The 26482-nt window shown below is 47.2% G+C and overlaps 1 protein-coding gene across 1 annotated transcript; it reads left to right on the plus strand.

Moving 5' to 3' along the window:
* The first annotated feature begins 200 nt into the window (after positions 1-200).
* On the plus strand, positions 201-26059 carry LOC133117056 (MORC family CW-type zinc finger protein 3-like). Its single transcript, XM_061227145.1, has 19 exons — positions 201-256; positions 9949-10021; positions 10178-10310; positions 10813-11039; positions 11499-11655; positions 11843-11990; positions 13367-13495; positions 14528-14647; positions 16345-16442; positions 17838-17945; positions 18048-18176; positions 18281-18355; positions 18446-18488; positions 18875-19048; positions 19917-20043; positions 20757-20823; positions 21229-22645; positions 22844-23262; positions 23812-26059. The coding sequence occupies exons 1-19, from the start codon at positions 218-220 to the stop codon at positions 23960-23962; spliced, it is 3834 nt and encodes a 1277-aa protein (XP_061083129.1). The 5' UTR covers positions 201-217; the 3' UTR covers positions 23963-26059.
* The last annotated feature ends 423 nt before the right edge of the window (positions 26060-26482 follow it).

The following is a 26482-nucleotide window of genomic DNA, read 5'->3' on the forward strand; positions in this document are numbered from 1 at the left end:
ATATCACTTTCAACGTTTTTTTCACACGGCCCATTTAACTAAAAAGGATGTTTCTACACAAAGTTTGGTTCTTTTGTCAAAATAAAACGTGTACGGTGTTGACATGCCGAAAGGGGCTGGAAAATGGGTGGGATTTATGCTGAATATTGTAGTACGCGTGCGCACTGTGGGCTTCCCCATAGTCTTTTACAGAACCTCCCTCTACGCGTCGGAGAAAATGGCGGCACAAACAGATCGAGGGATACCCCTGAGTGCGGTAAGAGAAAGGAAATTTCGACTTTAAATGAATACGCTGGATTTCGTGTCGCTTATTAGTTTTTTTTCAGACGTTCTGATTTACTGTGTCACATTTCAGTAACAGGATAGGATTTGTGTACAATGACGGCTGACGAGCTTTCCTGACTAGCCAGGGACCTACGTTATTAGCTACCTTAGCAATGATGAGCCGCTGGTCGGTGTTTCGTATGATAGCTTGCTAGCTTGTTTGCTAATAGACTAATATTGCGAGTGAGCCAGTTGGATATTGTGATCGCAAAACCAGATTATCAGTTCTTCTAAGACTTGGCTACAAGTTATGTCACTTGATAGCTTGCGCGACATAGGGTTAAAATAACGATGCGATATATTTCAAGCTAAATATCTAGCTAGGTTGCCTTTGACTTACGTCTCCCGTGTCTTTCTGTGGTGTGTTGTGTGACGTGAATAACAGTCATCCCTCTCGTAACGTTGTAACAGTTAGTAATTTGCTTTTTTTGTTAAAATGAACAGAAAAGATCGATAATTTACGAGAGTCTGGTCTACCACATTGACGTTATGATACCGTTGTGTTTGCTTTTTACATTTGATGGGAACTGGCTTGCTAACTTGGCAACAGGACTCATGCGAAGCAAGGACTCGCCCTACTTCCCTAACATCCATCCCATGTCGAAGCCGCTGTAACTGTGTCACCTCAGTTAAATGATGCGAACATCCCAATTTTGCTTCAGCTAGCGCTCACTTTCAAAGTCACATGGTAGTTAGTAGCTGTGAAGGGTTTAAAAAATCGGTGTTGTTCAACTCCAATAGTGATTGTTGCATCAACATGCTCAGTTAAGAGTATTCTAATCACAAATTTGTGATCAAATGATAAAGGGTCATATTACTTATTCATAGTCCATTTTCAGCTTCAAAAACGAGTTGAATCCCCTTCCAAGAGGGTGTCCTTCGATACTCAAGCATGAAAAGCCAATGGATTTAGGGCATGATCTGACTTCAGTCAGTTGAGAGACCGGAATATTGATGGGGCTGGGGGTTTGGGGAAGTGCTGCACTCGAATACACCTGTAGAATCCGGAAAATGATCACAGCACACGCTGTGCTCCCTCATGCTGGTTTGGGGACACAGTGTTGCTCCCTGGATGATGCCAGGCATCCCTGGCTGCTGTCCTTAACTCTACTCCTTCATTAGCTGCAACCTTTTTATAATGTATTTTCTTGTCTCTATCTTGGGCAGGTATCTTTAATCCAGTCATCAAAATCAACAACGCTCTAAAACTGGCTTTAAAAATACATTTCACATAGCAATTAAAAATACAGAGACGGTGTCATTACCTAAACACGACAATCCTATATTTTTTCACTTCCTGTCATGTAACCACATGATGCCCCTCCCACTGTTAAGTGACATAACTGCTTTTCCATCTGTATGCCTTAGCTGGTCTGGACTGAGCAGTGGCAAAAAGACCTGTTCTAATGGGTCCAGTCGTGACTTGGTTCAAGCTGAGTGCTTCTGAGGTCGGTTTGAATGTAGGAGTGGAGCACTGTTGGGAGTGCAGCATTAATGTTAAAGGGAGTGGGGCACTGTAGGGAGTGCAGCATTAATGTTAAAGGGGGTGGGGCACTGTAGGGAGTGCAGCATTAATGTTAAAGGGAGTGGGGCACTGTAGGGAGTGCAGCATTAACGTTAAAGGGAGTGGACCACTGTAGGGAGTGCAGCATTAATGTTAAAGGGAGTGGACCACTGTAGGGAGTGCAGCATTAATGTTAAAGGGAGTGGGGCACTGTAGGGAGTGCAGCATTAACGTTAAAGGGAGTGGACCACTGTAGGGAGTGCAGCATTAATGTTAAAGGGAGTGGACCACTGTAGGGAGTGCAGCATTAATGTTAAAGGGAGTGGGCCACTGTAGAGAGTGCAGCCTTAATGTTAAAGGGAGTGAGCAGGTGTGAAGGGGGAGGGGTGAGGAAGGGGCAATGCTTTGATTCTTCCATTTGGTTTTTGAGCAGGAAGATTTTTTGAAAACATATTTTTAGTAGGGCCTGTTTACATGGGGCAGTTTGTAAAAGGATGACATCAGCTTGGTGCTTTCCAGCCGTCTGTAGTGATGAATCCCTGCTGAATGCTGTTCCCACTGTTCTGCAGATCGCTGTGACAGCATGTCACTCAGGTGTGAGTGACTGTCTGACTCTAATGTGAAATCACCGCACTGTTGGTGTGTTTGTGGGGGGAGGGTGGGAAGCATTAGATGTGGAATAATGTAATTTTGTGACAAACCTGTGTTTGAACAACACAAATGTCAGTTCTTCCTGCCAGGGGCAAAATTGGCCCATTTTTCCCATTTTCACGAGTGTCAAATAATGCTTTACATCTCAAAAACTACACCGGCTAGAAACATGGTTCAGAACCTTAACTAAAGCTAAGATCTGCACCCTTCTGACTATATGGAATTCACATAAATTAATGTCATGCTTAATTACAGCAAGTTATGTACAGAAAATGAATATGGAGACTACCTCTGGTAAATTGTTTGTAGCAATATCTCATGTTATTCAAGTTTTCCAGTGATTTTTTTTCAGGAAAGCCAATTTGGTTACCAAATTGTGCCGAACTGTGCCAAAATGCCAATGTTCCAAAAAAGTGTCAACTATTTATTTTGAATTGTTTTACTATAAAATGCGATTTTTTTACAATAAAAGTGAATTTTTAGAGATGGACCCCAACAAAAACATATTACAACCGAAAAAGGCGGTCGTACCCCTCTGCGGATTGCCTTGGACCTGCTTCTACAGCAGACTGTGAGAGGGAAAGGCAAGCTGTAACAGCTCACAAGGCTCCAATAGTGATGGGGTAGCATGGCACAAGGCCCATGCTACCCCATCAGCACCCCAAAGTAGCGGCACAGCTCAGCTGGTTCCAGTGGGATCCAAGTGTTTTCATTGCCTGGTCTATTCCCTGTTGCACCTTCGTATTGGTGTCACTGCAAAGCATGTGCAGTGAGAAGGTCAACTGGAATAGCTCCAGGGGTGAGTACTCCTGGGTAAAGTCCAGCTGAGCCCCGGGTGTCCTGGCCTGGAGAGAACGGGTGGCTGCTGACCCTGCTCCCTGCCATCCAGCCACCTCCCCCCTGGCACAGGTGGGCTTGTGTCACCTCTGGGTGGAGGGGATGAGCTGGATGATGAGCTGGAGGGGCACCAGTCTCCTCGTCTCCACACCCTGTGCTGTCGCCTGAGCATCAGATCACTGTGGGAGAAGAGCCCTGACCGGCACCCTGTCCTGAGCACCAGATCACTGTGGGAGAAGAGCCCTGACCGACACCCTGTCCTGAGCACCAGATCACTGTGGGAGAAGAGCCCTGACCGACACCCTGTCCTGAGCACCAGATCACTGTGGGAGAAGAGCCCTGACCGGCACCCTGTCCTGAGCACCAGATCACTGTGGGAGAAGAGCCCTGACCGGCACCCTGTCCTGAGCACCAGATCACTGTGGGAGAAGAGCCCTGACCGGCACCCTGTCCTGAGCACCAGATCACTGTGGGAGAAGAGCCCTGCCTCTTCAGAGAAGGACCTTCAGCACTGGGCTGGCATGGAGGGATTCTCTCACTCATGGATGGCAGAGGAGAGGGCGACAGGAAAGGGAGAAAGACAATTTATTCACAAATAGTTTACCCCAAACGTGCCCTCAGGAGAACAAACAATATTATACACACTGCACCAACCCTGACCATGCATGCCAACAAACTACTGATGCAACAATCAACAAAAATAAACAATCTCTCCCCATGTTATGCATAAATTACCCATTTGTGTATCTGCAGTGTACTGCCTACAGAACAAATTACTCAGCTGGAACAATGGGCAAATGCTTCTGAACAAACTAAACAAAATCTACTGAACAAACACTTTCACAAACAACTTCATACATTGTAAAAAAAAAAAAAAAAAATGTTGGGCATATGCTAGCTTTATCACAATAAAAGTATCATACATTTCCATGTAACTTTGCTATACTCATGGGCAAGGGTACTTGGGCTTGCTAACCTTCCACTGTAACGGCGATATTGTTTTACTAATAGGTATAGTTGGATTTTTTAAGTTGCATAACTCAACAACGAGCACTTAACCTTTGACACAAAGAGGTTAAGATCAAATTATCAAAGGATTACCTATTCAGAATCATATAAAGGCCTCAGTGCATGCCTATGTGTAAATCTATTTTCCTCTTCATTTTGGAATTACATTTTTGGATGTAATGTGCGGCATGTCCGGATTGGCTAGACAAACTTGTCTGTCAAATCTGCCATCTGCCTCGACCTGGCTCATATTCTCCTCTGAGATATAATAAGTGGCTGTCATCACTGCCTTGCACAGTGTCAATGTCAATTCTCTCCACTTCCCAGTGCTTCAGCTACTGGGTTTTTTTTTAAGATCCGAATGTCTCATTAGCACCCATTCCAACTGTCAGAGCTACCTCAGGCGTATAAACAAAGCCTGCCTCAGTAGGCACAGGATGCGATGGCAGGAGAGCCACGTGCAGTATGCGCCTGTTTGACAAGCTTATCTCCGGAGAACCGGCCCACTGACATTGAACTGTCTCAGGTCCTCACCTTCACACGGTCAGAGGGCGCCGTGTCATTGGCTGCACGCCGTGACAACCTCCTTACTTTAACCCAATTATCTGTGCCCTCCCATTTCGGGCTCAGGAAGTAATTATTATTATTACCTTCCGATTCTGTCTCTCACCCCCGACTGTATTTGACCTCTGCTTACCCAGCCCCCCATCACCGGTGCATACGCACGTTCACTGTGGCTGTCCCCTGCGTTCAAACATAACTCTAACCCCGACCCTAACCCCCCACCCCGCGCTGGTATTTTGGTGGGTCTGCTAGTAAAGTCAGTTGTCATCTCCTAGGCAACGGTATAGTAAATATTATGTTTTGGAGAGAAACTTTCCACTTTAATTGCCATATAAAAGAAAGATATTTGCCGGTGAAACTTATGGGGGCGGTTATTTATGCAAGATATACAACGTATTATGAAAGTATTTTCAATGTTTTATAATCTTTCAAAAAGACGTGATTGTTAGCAAAAAGATCAAGACAGTAAGTAATCCACGATTATTATCCCCACCGATTTTATATGGTATGCATTTGCAGAACCTTTTTGTTTGCGTTGGTTCGTTAAGACTAGCCTACATGATGTTGTGTATAAAATTGAAATCTGGTCAATAAGCCCTCTCTAATAATACTAAATTAACATAATTGCAGTACTGGAAACAAATGTATAACGGGAACATTTCTAATTAAGCCCCCCACCCCCGTGTTGTTCACAGTTCCCAGCTCCTCCTGGGGTGTTCTGACCTGTCTTGTCTGATGTGATGGTTTTGTCCTGCTACTTGCCATGGGAAGCAGGCAACCTCTGTCCTCCGTCACTCTTCACCTACTTTCAGTCCTTCAGTACTGCACAGCTGCTGTGTTTTGCGTATACGGTGGCAGGCCACAGACCGAGAACACTCCTCAATACTTCCACAACACTGAGGAACGATGGCGGTTCTTCTAGCCTCACGCTTCTCCTTCACAGTGTTGATGACGAGGGACACTCCCTTCAGCCCCTCTGATCTCCTCGGCTCCTCGCAGCGTAGAGGAGATCGAGCCGCCCCCCCCTCCCCCATCGTGGTGTCTCCACCCCCCAGGTGGTCTGGCAGATAAAGGCTCCGATTGGCCAGTCGCGGTTCAGTCGTTTCACGTCTCCGACGTTGTCGTGCTGCCCCCTGTGGTTTTCTGTTTCGAAGGCTGCGTTTCCCCCAGGACGCTTTTCAGCATGGGGGGTTTGCAGGTTCTTTTACTACAAATGATTTGTGCCTCAGCTGATCCACCGATGTTTGTGACAAACAACACAACAAGAGACTCCCATAATGCTCCCTGAAATGACTAACAATGACTGAAGATGTTACTAGTTAAAAGCAAAGTAAATGAGTGCAAACATTTGCTCAATTTCATGCCTGAATATGAACAATATAGCTAAAAGTAATGTTCTGCTGATGGTCGTGTCAGGGAAATAAATAATATTTTGCAAGATAATATAGGCCGCAGCTTTACTTGTTTGTTTTGAATTGTTCAGAATACCGAGCTGAGCCAGTGGACACATTTGCCTCTAAGCGTAGCTTTAAAAACAGGAACAATTCGAGCAGCATGCATTCAGCAGTGTGCGCTGTGCTGCTGCCTCTGTGCAGAGGAAGAAGAGGAAGAGGAAGCTCCTCTGGGCCTTGATGCCCTTTGCCCCGGGGCCCTTCGCCCCGGGGCCTGCACTGTGCCTTTCTCCCCTGTGAACCTCTGTTGTTAGCGTTGCTCAAGGTCTGCCAGGAGAGGGCACTGCGGCCAGCTTCACTGTTGATGGTTGATTGGTTGATGAACTGGGGGCTGTGGTGACTGGCTCCCCATGGCAGCTTCCTTGAACATGTACCCATGTGCTGACTGCACACTCCCTCCCTCTCCCCCCCCCCCCCGTGCCAAAGCCGCCCCCCCAGCCCATCAGGGGGCCTCTGGGCAGCAGCTCCATGGGCATCACCACACACACCTTCCTTCTCTGGAGTCTGTTCTCTTGATGCTGCATTGCCAGTCTCTGTGGCTCAGTCAGTGTTCGGCACAGCCCAGAGTAGGATTTCTCTTAAAATCCTGCCAGCTGCACCGTCCTGCTGGATGCAGCCATGGCTGTTGTGCTGGGACAGACAACACTGAGCTGTTCGGCGTGGGCCTGGCAGAGCACAGAGGATTTATTCAGCGCGCTGCGCCCACCATCATAGTCGTGTTACTGTTGGGCTGCGGGGGAGCTGGAGTACACGGTCCTCACCCTCCTGGTGGTCCAGTCCCGAGTGAAAGGGAGCCATGTTTCCCGACTAGAAGAATGGACTGCCAGTCAGCCTTGTCCCTCCCCCCTCCTCCCAAAGGGGTCAAACGCGAAGCACCGAAATCTCATACCTGAAACGTGTTTGCAAAAACCTAGACCATTTTTTATATTTATCCGCCATTTTTTATCTTTATATTTAATACCAGGGTTTGGGTCTCTGAAAGATACAGCATGTATTTTGGCAAACTGTCTGCAAGTAAAACGACAGGACGTCCCCAGCAATGTTAATTAACTTTCTGCAATGAACTTGAATATGGTAAACAGTTTCCAGCATTGGAAAATAAAACATTCAACAGTTTATGGTGAGAGTACCCTGATCATCTCTCTTACTGCACCCCAGCTTACCTATTTATATGCACGACCTTACCGTCTCCAAGAGAATCATTCTTTATGTGAGCAGAATATATTCACGTTTTTATGGATTGGTAACCCAGGTGAAATGTATACATCTGTGTCAAATTCATATTCAAAGAATATGATAGTCTGAAACTTCATGCCTTCCTGGTTCAGAAACTCCCCCCAATTCCCTTTGATTTATGTTTATGAACACTTTAATGTGTCCTTCGTTTTAAAAGAAGCCATACAAAGATGATTGCAAATCCAATAAATATTGAACAGATATTTCAACAAATTACATAGTTGAACTGTGACTTACCTACAGATTGAACCTTTATTTCAGGTTTAGGTTTGAAAGTGGTATTTTTTAAAATAAGTAATACTGGGAATAAGGAATAGTTTTTGAAATATTCATGGAAATGTCTGCTCTTTATAAAAATTCAGTTCACGTACTGCAGCCTCACCACAAAAAACGGAAAAGGAAAAATCATCGTAACAAAAGGACCAGGACCTCATCTGCTGCTGCAAATCAAACAGACATATAAATTGTAAATAAAAGACATGGATAGATTTATCAATCTAAACACTTAATGGCCACTCCATAGAAGACTCACGATGGTTAGTTATGTATTTTAGATGTCCCACTTCCATGGTATCTGGGGTTTAATGTGATGTGTGGCGACATGGCTCAGGCAGTAAGAGCAGTCGTCTGGCAGTCGGAGGGTAGCCGGTTCGATCCCCCGCCCGGGCTGTGTCGAAGTGTCCCTGAGCAAGACACCTAACCCCCAAATGCTCCTGATGAGCTGGTCGGTGCCTTGCATGGCAGCCAATCGCCGTTGGTGTGTGAGTGTGTGTATGAATGGGTGAATGAGAAGCATCAATTGTACAGCGCTTTGGATAAAGGCGCTATATAAATGCCAACCATTTACAATTTACCGTGTGTAAAACAACCATTTACTCCAGATCAGGGTCAAGTACAAGATTGTTTTGGATTTTAATACTTTTCTGTACTCTATTGATCTTGCCTGGTGGCAAAAGCACTGGAAGGCTGGGCTTGCACTTTGAGAGTATTTCATAGTTTCCAATACACCAGACATGCTCAGCAAAGCATAGAAAAGTATTTGATTCTAAAACAATTATGTATTTAACCCAGGTCTGGTCAACTCTTCTTCCTATTGAAATTATTGTTGTTGGCTGCGTGGTATGGAGCAGTCACCCATGTGCAGACTGTGTTGAAGAGGCAGAGTCTGAGGCAGGTTTATCCTGCTTCTGTCTGTGATCCTTCTTGGACCAAGGGTCAGGGCTGGGGTTCTAACAATGGCCTTGTCTGTCTCTTTCTGCCCGCGGTGTTGTTGGGTGGCCTAACAACTCATACCTAAACGATTGTCCAAATTATTATAGTCTTGGCAAAATTATTTGTTTTTAGGTCTGCTCTTTCTGTTGGGTGGCCTAACAACTCATACCCAAACAATTGTCCAAATTATTATAGTCTTGGCAAAATGATTTGTTTTTAGGTCTGCTCTTTCTGTTGGGTGGCCTAACAACTCATACCCAAACAATTGTCCAAATTATTATAGTCTTGGCAAAATGATTTGTTTTTAGGTCTAAGTCTGTGGATCCTTTAAGAATTGTGAGAAGTGAGCGCTTATGTGAGACAAGATGGTAGAGTCCAGAACTAGACAAGAGAAGGAAAGAGTGGGCTCTCTGTATATCAGCACAGATGGGGTATAATGAGAATGGCAGAAGGCTGTGTGTGTGTGTGTGTGTGTATGGGGACCCTCTGCAGACGCGAGGGGGTAGCCCTGGGATTTGGGGCAGGGGGTGGTTTGTCGCCCTGGGGGTTTAGGACAGCTGGGGACAGCAGGAGCAGAATATGGCCAGTGGGCTTTTGGATTATGGATTTGTAGGTTTGACGCTATGACAGTTCAACAGAATTTACACAGAATATTAATGGAACGGTAAGATAAACACTTGAATGATTTTGTGATTTTTTAAAAATGGTTATAGATTAATCCCATCATTCTCAATTTACCAGAATCACTGGTAATGGATTTTGGGCCTTTTTAAACCAGTGCTTCAGGGAGAGTTTATTTGTTGAATCTGATGCTTGGTGGAATGAAGTATGGAGGGCAGAGAGTTGATTGAAAGCACTGGTGTACACTAGAATCATTGTGATAGTGCTCTAAACAGTAAAATATGCATGCATTTATAATGTAGCCTAAGGAGCCAGCTCTGTGGGACTCTTGGCCTAATTTCTGATTAATTACCATATCTGTCAGTGTTGGGTGGGGGTGGGAGGGGGGCATGTTTAAATGTCACAAGGCAACACCTCTATTGGCATAAGGGAAACTTTCTTCAAAGGAAACTGATATATTAGATATGACATAACCTAACATATGCTATTACATTTGTTTTTACATTTTGTTTTATTTCTGTCTTTCCGTGTGTTCTGCAGCTCAGCCCAAAGTTCTTACACACCAATTCCACCAGTCACACCTGGCCTTTCAGTGCTATCGCAGAGCTCATCGGTGAGTCCCCCTGTCCCTCTGTCCTTCTGTCTCCCTGTCCCCCTGTCCCCCATCCTGTACTCCAAATGCTAACCTTTAGCAGGCTTGTGTACCGTTTTTTGCCATACCTTGTCAGTTCGTCCTTGTCAGTGCCTGTTCCGATCTCTCTCATCACAGACAATGCCTATGATCCAGATGTCAGTGCCAAACAGTTCTGGATCGACAAGACTCGAATAAAAGGCTTGGACTGCCTGACGTTCATGGACAATGGAGCTGGGATGAACTACGACAAAATGCACAAGATGCTGAGGTCAGAGAACAACTTCTCCCCAACTGAGGCTTGTGAGAGCCTAGCGTGACGTATTAATGGTTCCCCCTCGTCTCTCTCCATCAGTGTGACGTATTCATTCTTCCCTCTCCTTTCTCTCCCTCAGCGTGACGTATTAATGGTTCCCCCTCCTCTCTCAAGCCTCAGTGTAATTTATTGATGTGTCCCCTTCTGTACTCTCTCTCAGTATTAATTGTTACCCCCCTGTCTCTGTGTGACGTATTAGTGAGTTACGAATCTCTCTCTCTCTCTCTCTCTCTCTCTCTCTCTCTCGTTAATGGGTCTCTCTCTCTCTCTCTCTCTCTCTCTCTCCCTCTCCCTCTCTCTCTCTCTCTCTCTCTCTCTCTCTCTCTCTCTTGTTAATGGGTCTCTCTCTCTCTCTCTCTCTCTCTCTCTCTCTCTCTCTGTGTGACATATTAATAATTCCCCTTCTCCCTCAGTGTATTGTATTATTAATGGGCCTCTCTCCTTCCCCTCCTCTCAGTTTTGGCTTCAGCGATAAGCAGGCCATTAATGGCCACGTCCCCGTGGGCCTCTATGGAAACGGCTTCAAGTCAGGCTCCATGCGTCTGGGGAAGGACGCCATCGTTTTCTCCAAGACGCGGGACACCATGTGTGTGGGGCTCCTGTCCCAGACCTACCTGGAGGCCATCCGGGCCAATCACATCGTGGTCCCCATCGTCACCTTCGCCCGCGTCGGGCACAACCAGTATATCCTTCCAGAGCTGGGTTTAGTGACGTAATCCCGTCATTATGGCTATTGTGTTAGCGTAGTAACATAATCCCATCATTATGGCTATTGTGTTAGCGTAGTAACATAATCCCATCATTATGGCTATTGTGTTAGCGTAGTAACATAATCCCATCGTTATGGCTATTGTGTTAGCGTAGTAACGTAATCCTGTCAGTATGGCTAATGTGTTAGCATAGTAACATAATCCTGTCAGTATGGCTAATGTGTTAGCGTAGTGACGTAATCCTGTCAGTATGGATAATGTGTTAGCGTAGTAACATAATCCCGTCAGTATGGCTAATGTGTTAGCATGATGTCATTAGAAAAGCACCAAATATTCTCCCAGCGTGCCAGAAGCTTCCCATATAGTCTGCAGAGAGGTTCTGAATCTGCCTTGCTGTTGCGTGCCCGGCCTCTTCCTTGACCTCTGACCCCACTCCGGGCGCTGTCGGACCACGCGGCCAGCCTGCAGGACATCCTCCGGTACTCGCTGTTCAAGACGGAGGCGGAGCTCTTCTCTGAGCTGCGCGCCATCAACGCCACCTGCTCCACGGGCTCCAGCGGCACGCGCATCATCGTCTGGAACCTGCGCAGGTGAGCCATACACCCATACACCCATACACCCATACACCCATACACCCATATACCCATATCATTACCCGCGTAGGAACTGAGACAGAAAGGCTGTTGTTGGGTAGGGTGTAGCTACTGCGTAGAGTAGGCCTGAGTGGTTGCGTCTGCTCGAATGTCTCTCTAAAATGGCTGAATCCCGCTGGCTCAGGATGTCGACGGGCCAGCCGGAGTTTGAATTCAACGTGAACAGGTACGACATCCAGATCCCGGCCGACGTGTTCGAGAGCACGAGCGAGAAGTACAAGCGGCAGGAGCGCCCCACGCAGTCCGTCCCGGAGAGCGACTACTCCCTGCGCGTGGGTACACCCGGGGGCACTGGGGGGGGTTCTGTGATGGTACAGTCTGCCTGGTTAGGCAGAGACCCTGTGTTAGTGTGATCTGGTCAATGTGCTAGTATAAGCAGAGACTCTATGGCAGTGTGACGTCGTAATTGTGCTAGGATAAACAGAGACTCTGTGGTAGTGTGGTGTAACAGTGCTAGTATAACCAGAGACTCTGTGGTAGTATGATGTTGTAACAGCGCTAGTATATCCAGAGACTGTGTGGTAGTGTGATGTTGTAACAGTCCTAGTATAACCAGAGACTCTATGGTAGTGTGATGTTGTAACAGTGCTAGTATAACCAGAGACTCTATGGTAGTGTGATGTTGTAACAGTGCTAGTATATCCAGAGACTGTGTGGTAGTGTGATGTTGTAACAGTCCTAGTATAACCAGAGACTCTATGGTAGTATGATGTTGTAACAGTGCTAGTATAACCAGAGACTCTGTGGTAGTGTGATGTTGTAACAGTCCTAGTATAACCAGAGACTCTATGGTAGTATGATGTTGTAACAGTGCTAGTATAACCAGAGACTCTGTGGTAGTGTGATGTTGTAACAGTCCTAGTATAACCAGAAACTCTATGGTAGTATGATGTTGTAACAGTGCTAGTATAACCAGAGACTCTATGGTAGTATGATGTTGTAACAGTGCTAGTATAAGAGACTGTGGTAGTGTGAGGTAATTGTGCTAGGATAAGCAGAGACTGTGGTAGTGTGAGGTGATTGTGCTGGGATGTTGGGTGGCACGGTGGCGCAGTGGGTAGCACTGTTGCCTCACAACAAGCAGGTCCTGGGTTTGAGCCCCCCCAGGCCTTTGCACGTTATCCCCGGTTTCCTCCAGGTACTCCGGTTTCCTCCCACAGTCCAAAGACATGCAGGTTAGGGACTACAGATGGAAATGAACTCATTAGCTAACTCTGGCATAATTACGTTGATGTGGAAACTGAAAATGTTGATTAATGCACTGTCCCTGGTAAATAAATCAAATAAATCAAATAAGCAGAGGCTTGATGATAGTGTGATGTTGTAATTGTGCTAGGATAAGCAGATACTCTGTGGTAGTGTGATGTTGTAATTGTCCTAGGATAAGCAGATACTCTGTGGTAGTGTGATGTGGTAATTGTTCTGGGATCAGCAGAGACTCTGGTTGTATGATGTTGTAATTGTGCTAGGATAAGCAGATACTCTGTGGTAGTGTGATGTTGTAATTGTTCTGGGATAGGCAGAGACTCTGGTTGTATGATGTTGTAATTGTGCTAGGATAAGCAGATACTCTGTGGTAGTGTGATGTTGTAATTGTTCTGGGATAAGCAGAGTATGATGTGTGCTCACACGCTGTTCTGCTTCTCAGGCCTACTGCAGCATTCTGTACCTGAAGCCCAGGATGCAGATCGTGATCAGAGGGCAGAAAGTAAAGACACAGCTGGTCTCCAAGAGCCTGGCCTACATCGCCAAGGACCATTACAGACCCATCTTCCTGGTATGTTTCAGCCATGTTCGGCACGTCATGCAGCACTGCACGATGAGCATACGGGACATGAGCAGAACACACAATAGCACACACCACTCTAGTAGCACACCCATCAGGCTGAATGCACTCGTATCGAGCAGTACATTTACATGTGCACTTTAAAATAGCTACGTAAATATGCATGCAAATCTGTGTGTATACACTCAGTGAGCATTTTATTGGGTAGACCTCCTGTCCACCAGCTTGTTTATGCAAATATTTAATCAGTCAATCATGTGGCAGCAACTATATGCATGGTCAAGGGGTTCAGCTGTTTTTCAAGCCAAATGTCAGAATGGGGAAGAAATGTGATCTTTGTGACTTTGACCTTGGAATGATTGTTGGTGCCAGTCAGGGTTGTCTGAGTATCTCAGAAACTGCTGATCTCCTGGGGTTTTGAAGCACAACAGTCTCTAGAGTTTGCAGAGAAAGGTGGAAAAAAAGAAAAAACCAGTGAGCAGCAGTTCTGTGGGCAAAAATGCACTGAGAGACGTCCGAGTATGGCCAGGAAGGTGACAGTAAGGCAAATAACCACACATTACAACAGTGGTGTGCGGAAGAGCATCTCTGAACACACAACGCATCAGAACTCTAAGTGGATAGGCTACAGCAGCAGAAGACCAATAAGTAAAAAAAATAATAATAAGTCTAATAAATAGAGAATAAAGTGCTCACTGAGGGTACATACACAGTCTGTATGTATGCTTGTATTGGTGTAAAAAACTACTCTGATTGGCTCAGTGAAGAACTTCCCCACCATGTTCATATTTGATTATGGTGACTAATATGCTTTTCAATAGTCAAGTACATTTGCCGAAGGAGGCGAACATATTTGCAGACTGATTAATACTTGAAAGTAGTGTTGAGTATTATTTACTCACCCAGTCATTCATCTGTTAATTTTAAACTGTGTAATCACAGCGCTGGCGATAGTCCCTCTCCACGGCGCAGTTTGGCTTCCAGCCTCCGGAATGTCTTCTTCCTCGTTTTATGTTCTCACAGAACAAGCGCATCCGCATCACCTTCGGCTACAACACCAAGAGCAAGGAGCAGTACGGCATCATGATGTACCACAGGAACCGGCTGATCAAGGCGTACGAGCGCGTGGGCTGCCAGCTCAAGGTGAGTGTGGCTTTGAGCCACGAGGCTCATCAGCGCTAGAGCGCCTGGTTCACAGCTAGGGCCCAAAATGCACCTTTTGGGCCTGCCTGCAAGGTGGCGGGTAAATAATCATAATAACTAGGTAAATAGCTTGCATTTATGTTGCGCCTTTATCCCAAGCGCTGTACAGTCGATGCTTCTCATTCACCCATTCATACACACACTCACACACCATCGGCGATTGGCTGTCATGCAATGCACCGACCAGCTCGTCAGGAGCAGTCTTGCCCAGGGACACTTCGACACAGGGCGGGATCGAACCAGCAACCCACCAACTGCCAGACGACTGCTCTTACCGCCTGAGCCAATTTCGCCCCCAATGAAATTGCACTCCATCATCTTAGGTAGCTGCCTGTACAATTTCCAGTCAATACAATAAACAAATTGACGATCCCCCCTGCAAAACAATTTAAAATGTAAATTGGAATGCTGGAGGATTTGGTACAAAAAAGATAATTGTCTAACGGATAGGCTTAAACATTCTTAAATAATAATTTTAAAATTACTCAAATAAAATGCATATTTACACCGGGTTCATCCAGACGTTTTAAACTAAATGAGACGTATGATGCAAAATATACGCACGTTTCTATGCGCATGTTTGAAGGGCCTGTGTAATCACTGCAGTCTGACAAATCAGTAGCCAGGGTTCCAAACACATGCCAAGCAGGCTAAACGTAACTTGGGTTCAGTTTGTCCTTCATGCTCTCTCGTCTCAGCCTGCAGAGGGCGCTGTGCTGTGTCCATCACATTCACTCGCTGCATTAGCCAGTGTTCCCTTTAGCCTCCAAACAGAGACAGTCCCCTCAGTGCTGTGGGATAACTGCGGTCTGAGACTGCTGTGCTAAAGTGGCACGATGTTAGTGACGCACGCCTGAAAACATCCGCAGGGAAGACGCAGGGAGACTACCTGTATTTCTCACATTACCGTCACCCCGAAGCTTGTTTACAGGCAACAGAGCCATGAAAGTTGCCAGCAGTCTCTGAGACTGTAGACTAGACAGGCCTGTTTTATTAAGGGCGGTGAGAGGGACAGGCAGACCTGCGGGACAGACATGAGGACAAAGAGCCGGCAGGAATGGCAGCAGTAAGAGCACACCTGTGTTGGCTGAACTGGAGATAAGGTGATCGTACAGTGTTTGATGATGGTGTGCTTTCGTTTCAGTTTTTACTGGCCTTTAAGTTCAAACCGATATTTGAAAAATAAGAAAGCTGAAAAAGACATCACTGCAGAAATGTATTTCCTAGAATATGAGCGTAATGTATATTTCTGCAAGGTCCATTAAATATGAATAGGCCTACTGTTTTTATTTTATTATATATTATTGTAATAATTGCACAATTTACTGTATACCATTGTTGCATTCTATAAATGCTCAACATTCCATAAAATATGTGTAATATGGTCCAAAATGCCTACCAGTAACAAAGCCTCTGCCTTGGTCAGAATTACTATACTTTGTGGAGCACTCGTCATGCATACTACCAGTAGTTCCATATTATTATCATAACCTATCATAACAGCTTCAGTGATGTCACTGTGTAGACTCAGAGGCCCTGAGTGCAGCAGCTGTTGATATTACATGACTGAAATGTGCTTAGCGCTGGTGTACAGATGGACTCTGTGCCTCTACATTCCTGCTCATGTTTCCACACAGGCTAATAACAGGGGTGTCGGAGTGATCGGTGTCATAGAGTGCAATTTCCTCAAACCAACGCACAACAAACAGGACTTTGACTATACGGATGAGTACAGGTGAGTGTTGAGATGAGCTGTCTCAGGAAGCCCGGCTGTAGGCGTGTGCGTATTATTTATTATAATCAGTGAACTCATATTAACACATGTACACCTCAGCCATCCAGCCAGCTGGGGCCAGATGAGTGAACCTGCAAAGCACTTCAGACTGCCCTGCACTGAGGGCTAGACTCACTGACACTGAGACACTGCTGGATTAACACTGACACTGAGACGCTGCTGGATTAACACTGACACTGAAACACTGCTGGATTAACACTGACACTGAGACGCTGCTGGATTAACACTGTCACTGAGACGCTGCTGGATTAACACTGACATGCTGCTGGATTAACACTGACACTGAGACGCTGTTGGATTAACACTGACACTGAAACACTGCTGGATTAACACTGACACTGAGATGCTGCTGGATTAACACTGACACACTGCTGGATTAACACTGACACAGATGCTGCTGGATTAACACTGACACTGAAACACTGCTGGATTAACACTGACACTGAGACGCTGCTGGATTAACACTGACACTGAGACACTGCTGGATTAACACTGACACTGAGACACAGCTGGAATAACACTGACACTGAGACACTGCTGGATTAACACTGACACTGAGACACTGCTGGATTAACACTGACATGCTGCTGGATTAACACTGACACTGAGACACTGCTGGATTAACACTGTCACTGAGACACTGCTGGATTAACACTGACACTGAGACACTGCTGGATTAACACTGACATGCTGCTGGATTAACACTGACACTGAGACACTGCTGGATTAACACTGTCACTGAGACACTGCTGGATTAACACTGACACTGAGACGCTGCTGGATTAACACTGACACACTGCTGGATTAACACTGACACTGAGACGCTGCTGGATTAACACTGACACTGAGACACTGCTGGATTAACACTGACACTGTGGCACAGTGGATAGCACTATCGCCTCATAGCAAGATGGTCTTGAGTTTGAATCCCGGCCGGGGCCTTCCTGTGTAGAGTGTGCATGTGTCTGTGTGGGTTTCCTCTGGGTACTCCGGTTTCCTCCCACAGTACAAAGACATGCAGGTTAGGCTACTTGGGGGGGGGGGGGCATTAACAGGGCGTTGCTGCAAAAGAGCATGCGTGCTCAATCAACTGACCTTGTATGAGTAAAGGTTAATAATGACAACACTGAGGGGGTGCTGGGTTAACACTAACACTCAGTGTTTGATTGACTTTATCAGCTTAGTGCTTTGGAACTCAAACTAATTTACAGGTTGTGGTCTGTGACAACACTGGAACTACCACTACCGGGTCTGTTGTTGTTTTTTTAAGATACTGCAAGTTACTTTTCTGTGTCTCTGTACAAGAAAGCAAGTGTGTGCGATTCTTGTTTCCAGGAAAACCATAAATAACCTTGGAGTGAAGTTGGAGGAGTACTGGAATGAGATTCGATACAAGAGAGACAGAGAGGAGCCTAACTGCACAATCCCAGTGGAGGACACAATGTGAGCACTTGTCTAGTCTCATTCATAAAAACCTGCACCTTTAGATTCGTTTTTATTACCTTTGAACCTTTTTTTCATGTCACACCCCCCCCCCCCCTTCAGGAAGCGCCCTGATCAGAACTGGGTCCAGTGTGACAACTGCTTAAAATGGCGGAAACTTCCAGATGGCATCGACTGCAGCCTGCTTCCTGAAAAGTGGTTCTGCCACATGAACCCAGACCCCCAGTTCAGGTGAGACACCGGCACCACCTGGCACCACCTGATTGCTGTGTATTACACATGGGTGTGTTAATGTGTGTGTGTTATGTGTGTGTGTGTGTGTGTGTTGGTCCCAGGACCTGTCACGCGGAGGAGGAGCGAGAGGATTCTGATGACGACCAGCCTTCGTACCAGAAAACCTACAAACAACAGTGAGCCTGCACCTCTGCACTGCCCCTTATCTCTAAACTTGCATATCGGAGCATTCTTACATTCCCTCATTCACGTGCCGTTTCTCACAGGGAGAGATACAACAGGATGCAACAGGAGAGGAGCAGACAACAGGTAGGGGTGTGGAGAACATACTGTGTGTGTTTCAGTTGGAGCCTGTAGAGGGCACTGTGTGTGTTTCAGGTGGGGCCTGTAGAGGGCGCTGTGTGTGTTTCAGGTGGGGCCTGTAGAGGGCGCTGTGTGTGTTTCAGGTGGGGCCTGTAGAGGGCGCTGTGTGTGTTTCAGGTGGGGCCTGTAGAGGGCGCTGTGTGTGTTTCAGGTGGGGCCTGTAGAGGGCACTGTGTGTGTTTCAGGTGGGGCCTGTAGAGGGCGCTGTGTGTTTCAGGTGGGGCCTGTTGAGGGCGCTGTGTGTGTTTCAGGTGGGGCCTGTAGAGGGCGCTGTGTGTGTTTCAGTTGGAGCCTGTAGAGGGCGCTGTGGGCTCAGGCTGTGTGTGTTTCAGCTGGAACAGGCGAAGAAGAAGGTGGAGATGCAGAAGATTGCGGCGCTGGCTCAGCAGAACGAGGCTCTGCGGAGGCAGCATGAGGACCTGAGGCGCCAGCTCAAACAGTCGGGGACTGCAGCCCGTCAACATGGATATGACTCTCCTGTCTCAAATCGCAGTCCCCATACGCTGGTACGAAAACACACACACACACACACACACACACACACACACACACACACACAAATGCACACGTGCACACAAACGCACACTCACACCCTCATGGACATACACTCACAGAGCACTTTATTAGGAACATTTTTACGTGATTGTACCTACTTACACTGCTACAGCCTCTGATAAGCTACAGTGTCACAGCCCCTGATGAGATAACAGTGTCACGGCCCCTGATGAGATAACAGTGTCACAGCCCCTGATGAGATAACAGTGTCACAGCCCCTGATAAGCGAACATTGCTACAGCTCCTGATGGGCTAACATTGCCACAGCCCCTGATGAGCTAACTTTGCCACAGCCCCTGATGAGCTAACAGTGTCACAGCCCCTGATTAGCTAACTTTGCCACAGCCCCTGATGAGCTAACAGTGTCACAGCCCCTGATTAGCTAACAGTGTCACAGCCCCTGATAAGCGAACATTGCTACAGCCCCTGATGGCCTAACACTGTCACAGCCCCTGATGGGCTAACAGTGTCACAGCCCCTGATGGGCTAACATTGCCGCAGCCCTTGATGGGCTAACAGTGTCACAGCCCCTGATGGGCTAACATTGCCACAGCCCTTGATGGGCTAACATTGCCGCAGCCCTTGATGGGCTGACATTGCCACAGCCCCTGATGGGCTGACATTGCCACAGCCCTTGATGGGCTGACATTGCCACAGCCCTTGATGGGCTAACATTGCCGCAGCCCTTGATGGGCTAACATTGCCACAGCCCCTTGATGGGCTGACATTGCCACAGCCCCTGTGTAACTCCCTGCAGACACGGTGGTGAAGATGCTCTTTTGCGCCATTGTCCATCTCCATGTGTCCTCCCTCCCACAGAACCTGCAGTCGATCTCGCCAAGGACCATCGCCCAGACACCTCATTCCATCACCAACAGCACACGTGGGCCACTGGGGGGCACTGCGAGCAGCACCACACCTCTCAGCACCACCCGAACATGTCCACGTAAGGAAATACACTCCCTCAAGCCGGGGCCGTAGATCTGTGTTTGTGACTCTGCTGTGTTTGTATAGTGTCTCGATCTGTGTTTGTGTATGAGTGTGTTTGTGTAGATCTGTGTTTGTGTATGAGTGTGTTAGTGTAGATCTGTGTTTGTGACTCTGCTGTGTTTGTATAGTGTCTAGCTCTGTGTTTGTGTATGAGTGTGTTTGTGTAGATCTGTGTTTGTGTATGAGTGTGTTTGTGTAGATCTGTGTTTGTGTATGAGTGTGTTTGTGAGTGTGTAGAACTGTGTTTGTGTATGAGTTTGTTTGTGTAGATCTGTGTTTGTGTATGAGTGTGTTTGTGTAGATCTGTGTTTGTGTATGAGTGTGTTTGTGAGTGCGTAGAGCTGTGTTTGCGTATGAGTGTGTTTGTGAGTGCATAGAGCTGTGTTTGAGAGTATGTGATTGTGTATGAGTGTGTTTGTGTATGTGTAGATCTGTGTATGTGTATGAGTGTGTTTGTGAGTGCGTAGAGCTGTGTTTGTGTACGAGTGTGTTTGTGTATGAGTGTGTTTGTGTATGTGTAGATCTGTGTTTGTGTATGAGTGTGTTTGTGAGTGCGTAGAGCTGTGTTTGTGTATGAGTGTGTTTGTGAGTGCGTAGAGCTGTGTTTGTGTATGAGTGTGTTTGTGAGTGCGTAGAGCTGCGTTTGAGAGCGTGTGATTGTGTTCGCAGGCGTCACTCCCAGCTCCTCCAACATGCCCATCATCTCCAGCGTCTGCTCCCTCTCCACTCCCTCCAGGTACGCTCCGCTGGGACACATAGAATATTCTAGAGCTACAGCTCCCTTTCTGCTTCATTCCTCTTTGAGTTGTGTTATTGAGGAACACACATCTAACTGTAAAAAGACTGAACTTGTGGAAATTAAACTCTGGGGAAGCGTATTGTCACATGCAGTCACACAGCGTGGTGGTTTCATAAATGATTGCTCTATCCTGCCAGCCACCTTCCCTTGATTTCTTATGTGCAGCTGCCAATTTGGTGTAAGATGCGAGTTTGAAACTTTTGTCTCCTTACCATTGGCAGTATTTGGCTTACACCCTGGGTATTCATAAAAAGGTTGTGTGAATATGCACACATGCTGTGTACAGAAGGTCTGTTTCTTTGTGTTTGTATGGGGAATGATGCCCGACGCTGCCCCCTGCAGGATGAAGAGGACATTACCCCTGAACCCCGAACACGCAGAGGCCAAGCGGGGCCGGCTGAACGGCCTGCACAGCGGCGCGGATAAAGCACAGATCGCCGTCTCCGTGGAGACCTGCCCGTCGTCCCCGGTGATCATCCCAGACGACGACGATGACGACCTCCTGATTGTGGAGGCGAGCAGCACCCCCAAGCCCCGGGCCCCGAGCTTCGACCTGGCCAAGGTGAAGAGGGAGCGTCGGGTGGGCGAGGACCCCGCGGGGATGCACATGGAGTGCAGCGACGACGCGGCCGTGGAGGTCCCCGTGGAAACCGCCGCCGCGGAAACCACTGCCACGGCAACAGCCACCACGGCAACAGCCTCCACAGCCTCCGACACGGCAACAGCCGCCGCCACGGCGACAACCTCCACCAGGGCTGCCTCCTCCTCACCTGCAACACCGTCTGCTGCTACGGCGACAGAGTCTGTCACCACGGCAACAGCTTCCATAATCGCAACAGTCTCCACAGCCACAGTGACAGACACCACCACCAGCACAGCCAGCCCTGCTGCCATGGAGACGACGGCTGCCACCACTGTAACCACGGTAGCCCCCTCTTCCCCTGAACTCCTGCCGCAGGTTTCCACGACGACCCAGACGGACAGGAACCACGAAGTGAAGGATGAGGAAGAGGAGAAGAAGAAGAAGGCAGAGAGGGAGAAAGAGGAGAGAAGAAAGGAGGGGGAGGCCCCACAGGAAGAAGAGAGGAGGGAGGAGGAGGAGGAGGCAGAAGAGGCGGTGGCGTTGGAGGAGGTGCAGGTGGAGGAGGTGCAGATGGAGGTGGAGGAGGTGCAGGTGAAGGTGGAGAGAGAGGGGGATGACGAGAGCAGGCTTGGAGAGAGGGAGGTGGAGGAAGTCCCAGATAGAGGGGCGGAGCTGCAGGCGGAGGGGGCGGAGCCGGAGAGCGGTGGGGACAGGGCCGGGGCGGAGCCTCCGGAGGCTGCCACGGAGACGCAGGTGAAGGACAGGCTGCTGATGGAGGCGCAGCAGCAGCAGGACCAGCTGATGGAGCTGATGCAGGCCGTGGCCCAGGAGAGAGACCAGTACCAGGCCCAGGTGCACCAGCTCACCTGCCAGCTCCACGACCTGGAGGACCGGCTGGAGGAGCTGACGCACAGCGTGGTGAAGAAGGAGGTCTGCGACCAGGCCACGGGGACCGAGGAGCCGCAGGAGCTCTACCAGAGAGCCAAGCGGGAGGTGGAGGAGCTCCGGCGCGAGCTGCAGGAGCAGGAGGCCATGGAGCGGGCGGGCAGGAGCTCCCCGAGAGAGGAGGAGGAGGAGACGAAGGGCAGCGATGAGGACGAGGTGGCGCTGCAGGTGGACGCGCTCCTCAGAGACCTGGACCAGAGCAACAAGGAGCGGGACGAGCTCCAGATCCAGGTGAGCTCCCGTCTCCTCCCCGCTTTCAGGTGCATCGTGGGTAAAGTGGAAATGCATTCAGTTAGGGAGTTATCTTTCTGTTGAATCTGAAGTAGCTGTGCTTTAAGATATTGGCAGGGTGCATGACAGGGGCTGAAGGGGCCCTTTAAAGGCACTGACGGGTGTGTGGAAGGTTTGAAAATGTGTGTTGTTTCTCAGCTGGAGTCTGTGGAAGAGCACAGGAACAGCCTGCTGTCCCAGTGTGAGCAGCTACAGAGGAGTCTGGAGGACCTGAAAGCCCAGAACGCACCCAGCACTGAAACCCCCCCTATGGAGGAGCACGCTGGGGACCAGGAGTCGGGCGGGCCGGGCAGCCTCGGGGCGGAGTCTAACGGGTCTGCTCGCCCTGGTGCTCTTGAGAGAACGTTGGACTGCACCGATGGGGAAATGCCAAACGGAACCGGCAGCTCCTGTGCCAATGTGGATGTGTCGAACGGAGCTGGTGGGCCCGGTGGGGACGGGGAGGTACCGAGCAGAACTGGCAGCCCCAGGGAGGAGGGGGGTCTCCAGAATGAAGTCACCGATGACGGCATCAGCGAGAGGCTGCAGAATGGAGGCAGCCCAGATCAGTCTCAGAGGTAGGGCCACAGGCACCTGTTCACTCAGCCAAGTGTTCACTGCCTGTTCACAGCTTCATCATGCAGTACGCCTTAGTTTGAGATGCAACAATAGCTAAATACCACCCAGACCTGGGTCAAATACTTTGTTATGGATTCAAATACTTTTCTGTGCTCGATTGATCTTGCTTGGTGCAACTGAGCCAACCAGAAGGTGAGCTTAAAATATTTTGAGGGCATTTCATAGGTTCCTATACGCCAAACAAACTCAGTAAAGCGTAGAGAAGTATTTGAGTCCAAAACAATTCGGTATTTGTCACAGGTCTGGTACCAGCGCTACACAGTGACTACAGTCCACCATGAAGAAAGCAGAAAGAAGCACTTCCTGTGTGTCACATTATAATCGTGCTGCTGCTCAGTGCTCTGGAGAGTGTGTCTAAATACACTCTTCCTGTCTCTCTCACTCCTCCACTCCTCCTCCTCTCTGTTCCCCTTTCTCTTTCTTTCTCTTCCCCTTTCTCTCCCTCTCTTCCTCTCTCTCTTCCTCTCCCTCTTCCTCCCTTTCTCCAGGCTGGGGACTCTGAGGCAGGACATGTCCAGTCTGCTTGCAGCCTGCCTGCCCTCGCTGTACCCAGACCGGGGGAGCAGCATTGAGCTCACAGAGCAGGTCCTGGATGAGCTCTTCTCCAGGCTGGCCGCCTGGGACCACGCCCAGTCCTGAGGACTAGCACACCACTCACCCCCCTCCTCCTTTTACCTCCACGTCTGCTTTTTAATTATGTTTTATTATTTTTTTACATTGAGAGCAAAAATTTGACAAAACTGAATGTATCTTTTTAACTTTGTACAGTCCTGTATTTTTCTATAGTTCCAGGTCAATCTCTGATTATTACTATTATTATTATGACTCTTGCACTGAGAACACTGGAACCCTTTTTACAGACCAAAATATTCACAGATGGCTTTTCTGTCCCAGGATTGCTGATCATATTTTTCTTTTGTCAATATCTTTATATTCTGTCCAGTGAAAGCCGTGTTATTTTTCTTCTTGGGACAGCTCTTGAGTGGAGTGTGGAAGGACTCATAACACAGCCAATCTCGTCCAGTTGTGATTGTGTTTATATTATGTTGGTCATTTACTGGGCTGTGATGTCACAAACCTCCATCTCTGTGCAAGCAAATGAGGCTTAAGAGCAAATGATTAATTGCGTTCCGCAAATCACACTTCCATTTCTCACGTATATCTGACCTTCAGAGTTCATGTTGTGATCAGGCTTTCTGTTAATATGTTCTGTGAACTTGTAATTATTTTAGAAAATGTTTTTTCAAAACATTTATAACGAGCCTTAAGGTTTCCTAAACGCTGTCCATGCATACAAAGTACTTTTTTACAGTTGTTCCTTTTGCTGTCTGATACGATCACATCCGCATTACCAAGGGCCTAAAGTGTTTTCTTAAAAGTTTTAGTTCTTTATAATGTCTTCCAGGTGCTTGTAATCCAGAAGGGAAGCTGCTTTATAACACGTGCTTTATTCTGTGCCCTGTCATATCCCACACTGCACCACTTCCCAGGTACACAAGGTGTAATGGTACTGAGGCGTCTCGTCCACCATTGGCTAATGCAGCATCCAATTGAAACAAGTGATGGAAGCCATGATGTGTCTTTGGTTGAGCATGGATTCAGTCTTAATTACTGTTGAACCCGTGGGGTGATGGGAGACCCACTCCGGCCTCTGTTTGAGCCTCCTCTTCTCGCTGTGAGATGGATGTTGATACTTACTCCAGTCACTATGAGACTATTCAGAACCCTCTTCCTCACGGGCACTCGGCCTTATTCATCAATCAACCCTGCTGAATTTGAGACTGAATAATGTGTTACAAACGTTAATGTCAAATGTAATACAAAAACGTATCAAGAAATAATTATAGTTATTACATTCATAAATCTTCTGAATCTTGTGTTGCAAAACTAAAATAATGCATTTAAATCACACACCTTTTTGTTAAATAATTTAAAGAAAAATGTTTTTCCTGTGCATGATTTGACTTGACTCTTGACAGCAAGATTACCCTTTGTCACCTCAAGTCTTCCGTCTGAAAGCACACAGCGAATGACTGGATTTCAGCATTTTCTTTTCCTCATGGCATAGCTGAAATGTATCCATAGCAATAGGAAACGGGGTAGGAGAGACAGTCACTTAAATGCCAGTTGTGAGTTCTTGAATATTTTGTCATATGTACAGATTATATGATAAGAGACTATTTTTATGGACAAAAAGGGTGCTTTTTGTTGTCCAATATTAATGTTACTTGTGTATTTTGTTTTGTTTCATGAAATAAGACCTGGTTGAAGGGATGTTGTGTTCCAGGTTTCCTGTGTCTCCCCGCAATGCTGGCAGCATGTACATAGTTTCCCAGAACAAACCGTTTATAAAAAATAATCCTGATAAGTTTTGAGGTACTATAGATGAGTATTTTGCATTTTATTTAACAATTTGGCCATTTTCCATGGGAATTCAAAGCCAAATAGATATTGGTGATGGACAGTAAGCCTGAGGTTAAGGGGGGCATCAAAGGGAGATTTTCATAAACGATGTCCTTGAAGTTTGGGTGATCTACTGCAGGTATAATCGTGTGTGAGTTGAGCACAAATGAGGACATCAGTGTAATGCTACACAATGCTGCACAACGCTCCATCCCTAGCAATAAATTAGCCGGTTAGCTACAGCATTTATTGTCACCTGAAAGGCTGTTATTTAATTAATTTATCTTCTTTTGTTTCACCATGGACAATAAATATGGGAATACATTGAACAAATTGTTTTGAATGTCTGGAAAAAGTTTGTATACAAAAACAGCTTTTACAACTGGAAACGGGACTCCATTATCACTGAAGTTGCAACTTCTAATTCCTAGGTGGGGCACAGATGGTTGTTCCCTTGAAAAAGAAACTTGTAAACGTCCAGCTGTATACATGGATTTTCATGTAATATGCGTACGTCACTCTGCATAAGAACAGCTGCCAGTTAGATTTTTAATACGGTATTTCCATTTCTTGGTGGCCTTTGTGCTGTTGATATGAAACAGTAGGCTAACCTGTCAAGGAATGTTGTGGAAATAAGACGCACAAAACTGGAACTCTAGAATCTGAACCTGAAAAGTTGGCCTGAGCCCGCCCTCCCCTGCCCCATTCTGAAGCCTTTCATAAATCTCTGCTGCACACCTCACCTGGGAGCCTAAG

Source organism: Conger conger, chromosome 17, assembly GCF_963514075.1.
Source record: "Conger conger chromosome 17, fConCon1.1, whole genome shotgun sequence".
NCBI classification, from domain to species: domain Eukaryota; kingdom Metazoa; phylum Chordata; class Actinopteri; order Anguilliformes; family Congridae; genus Conger; species Conger conger.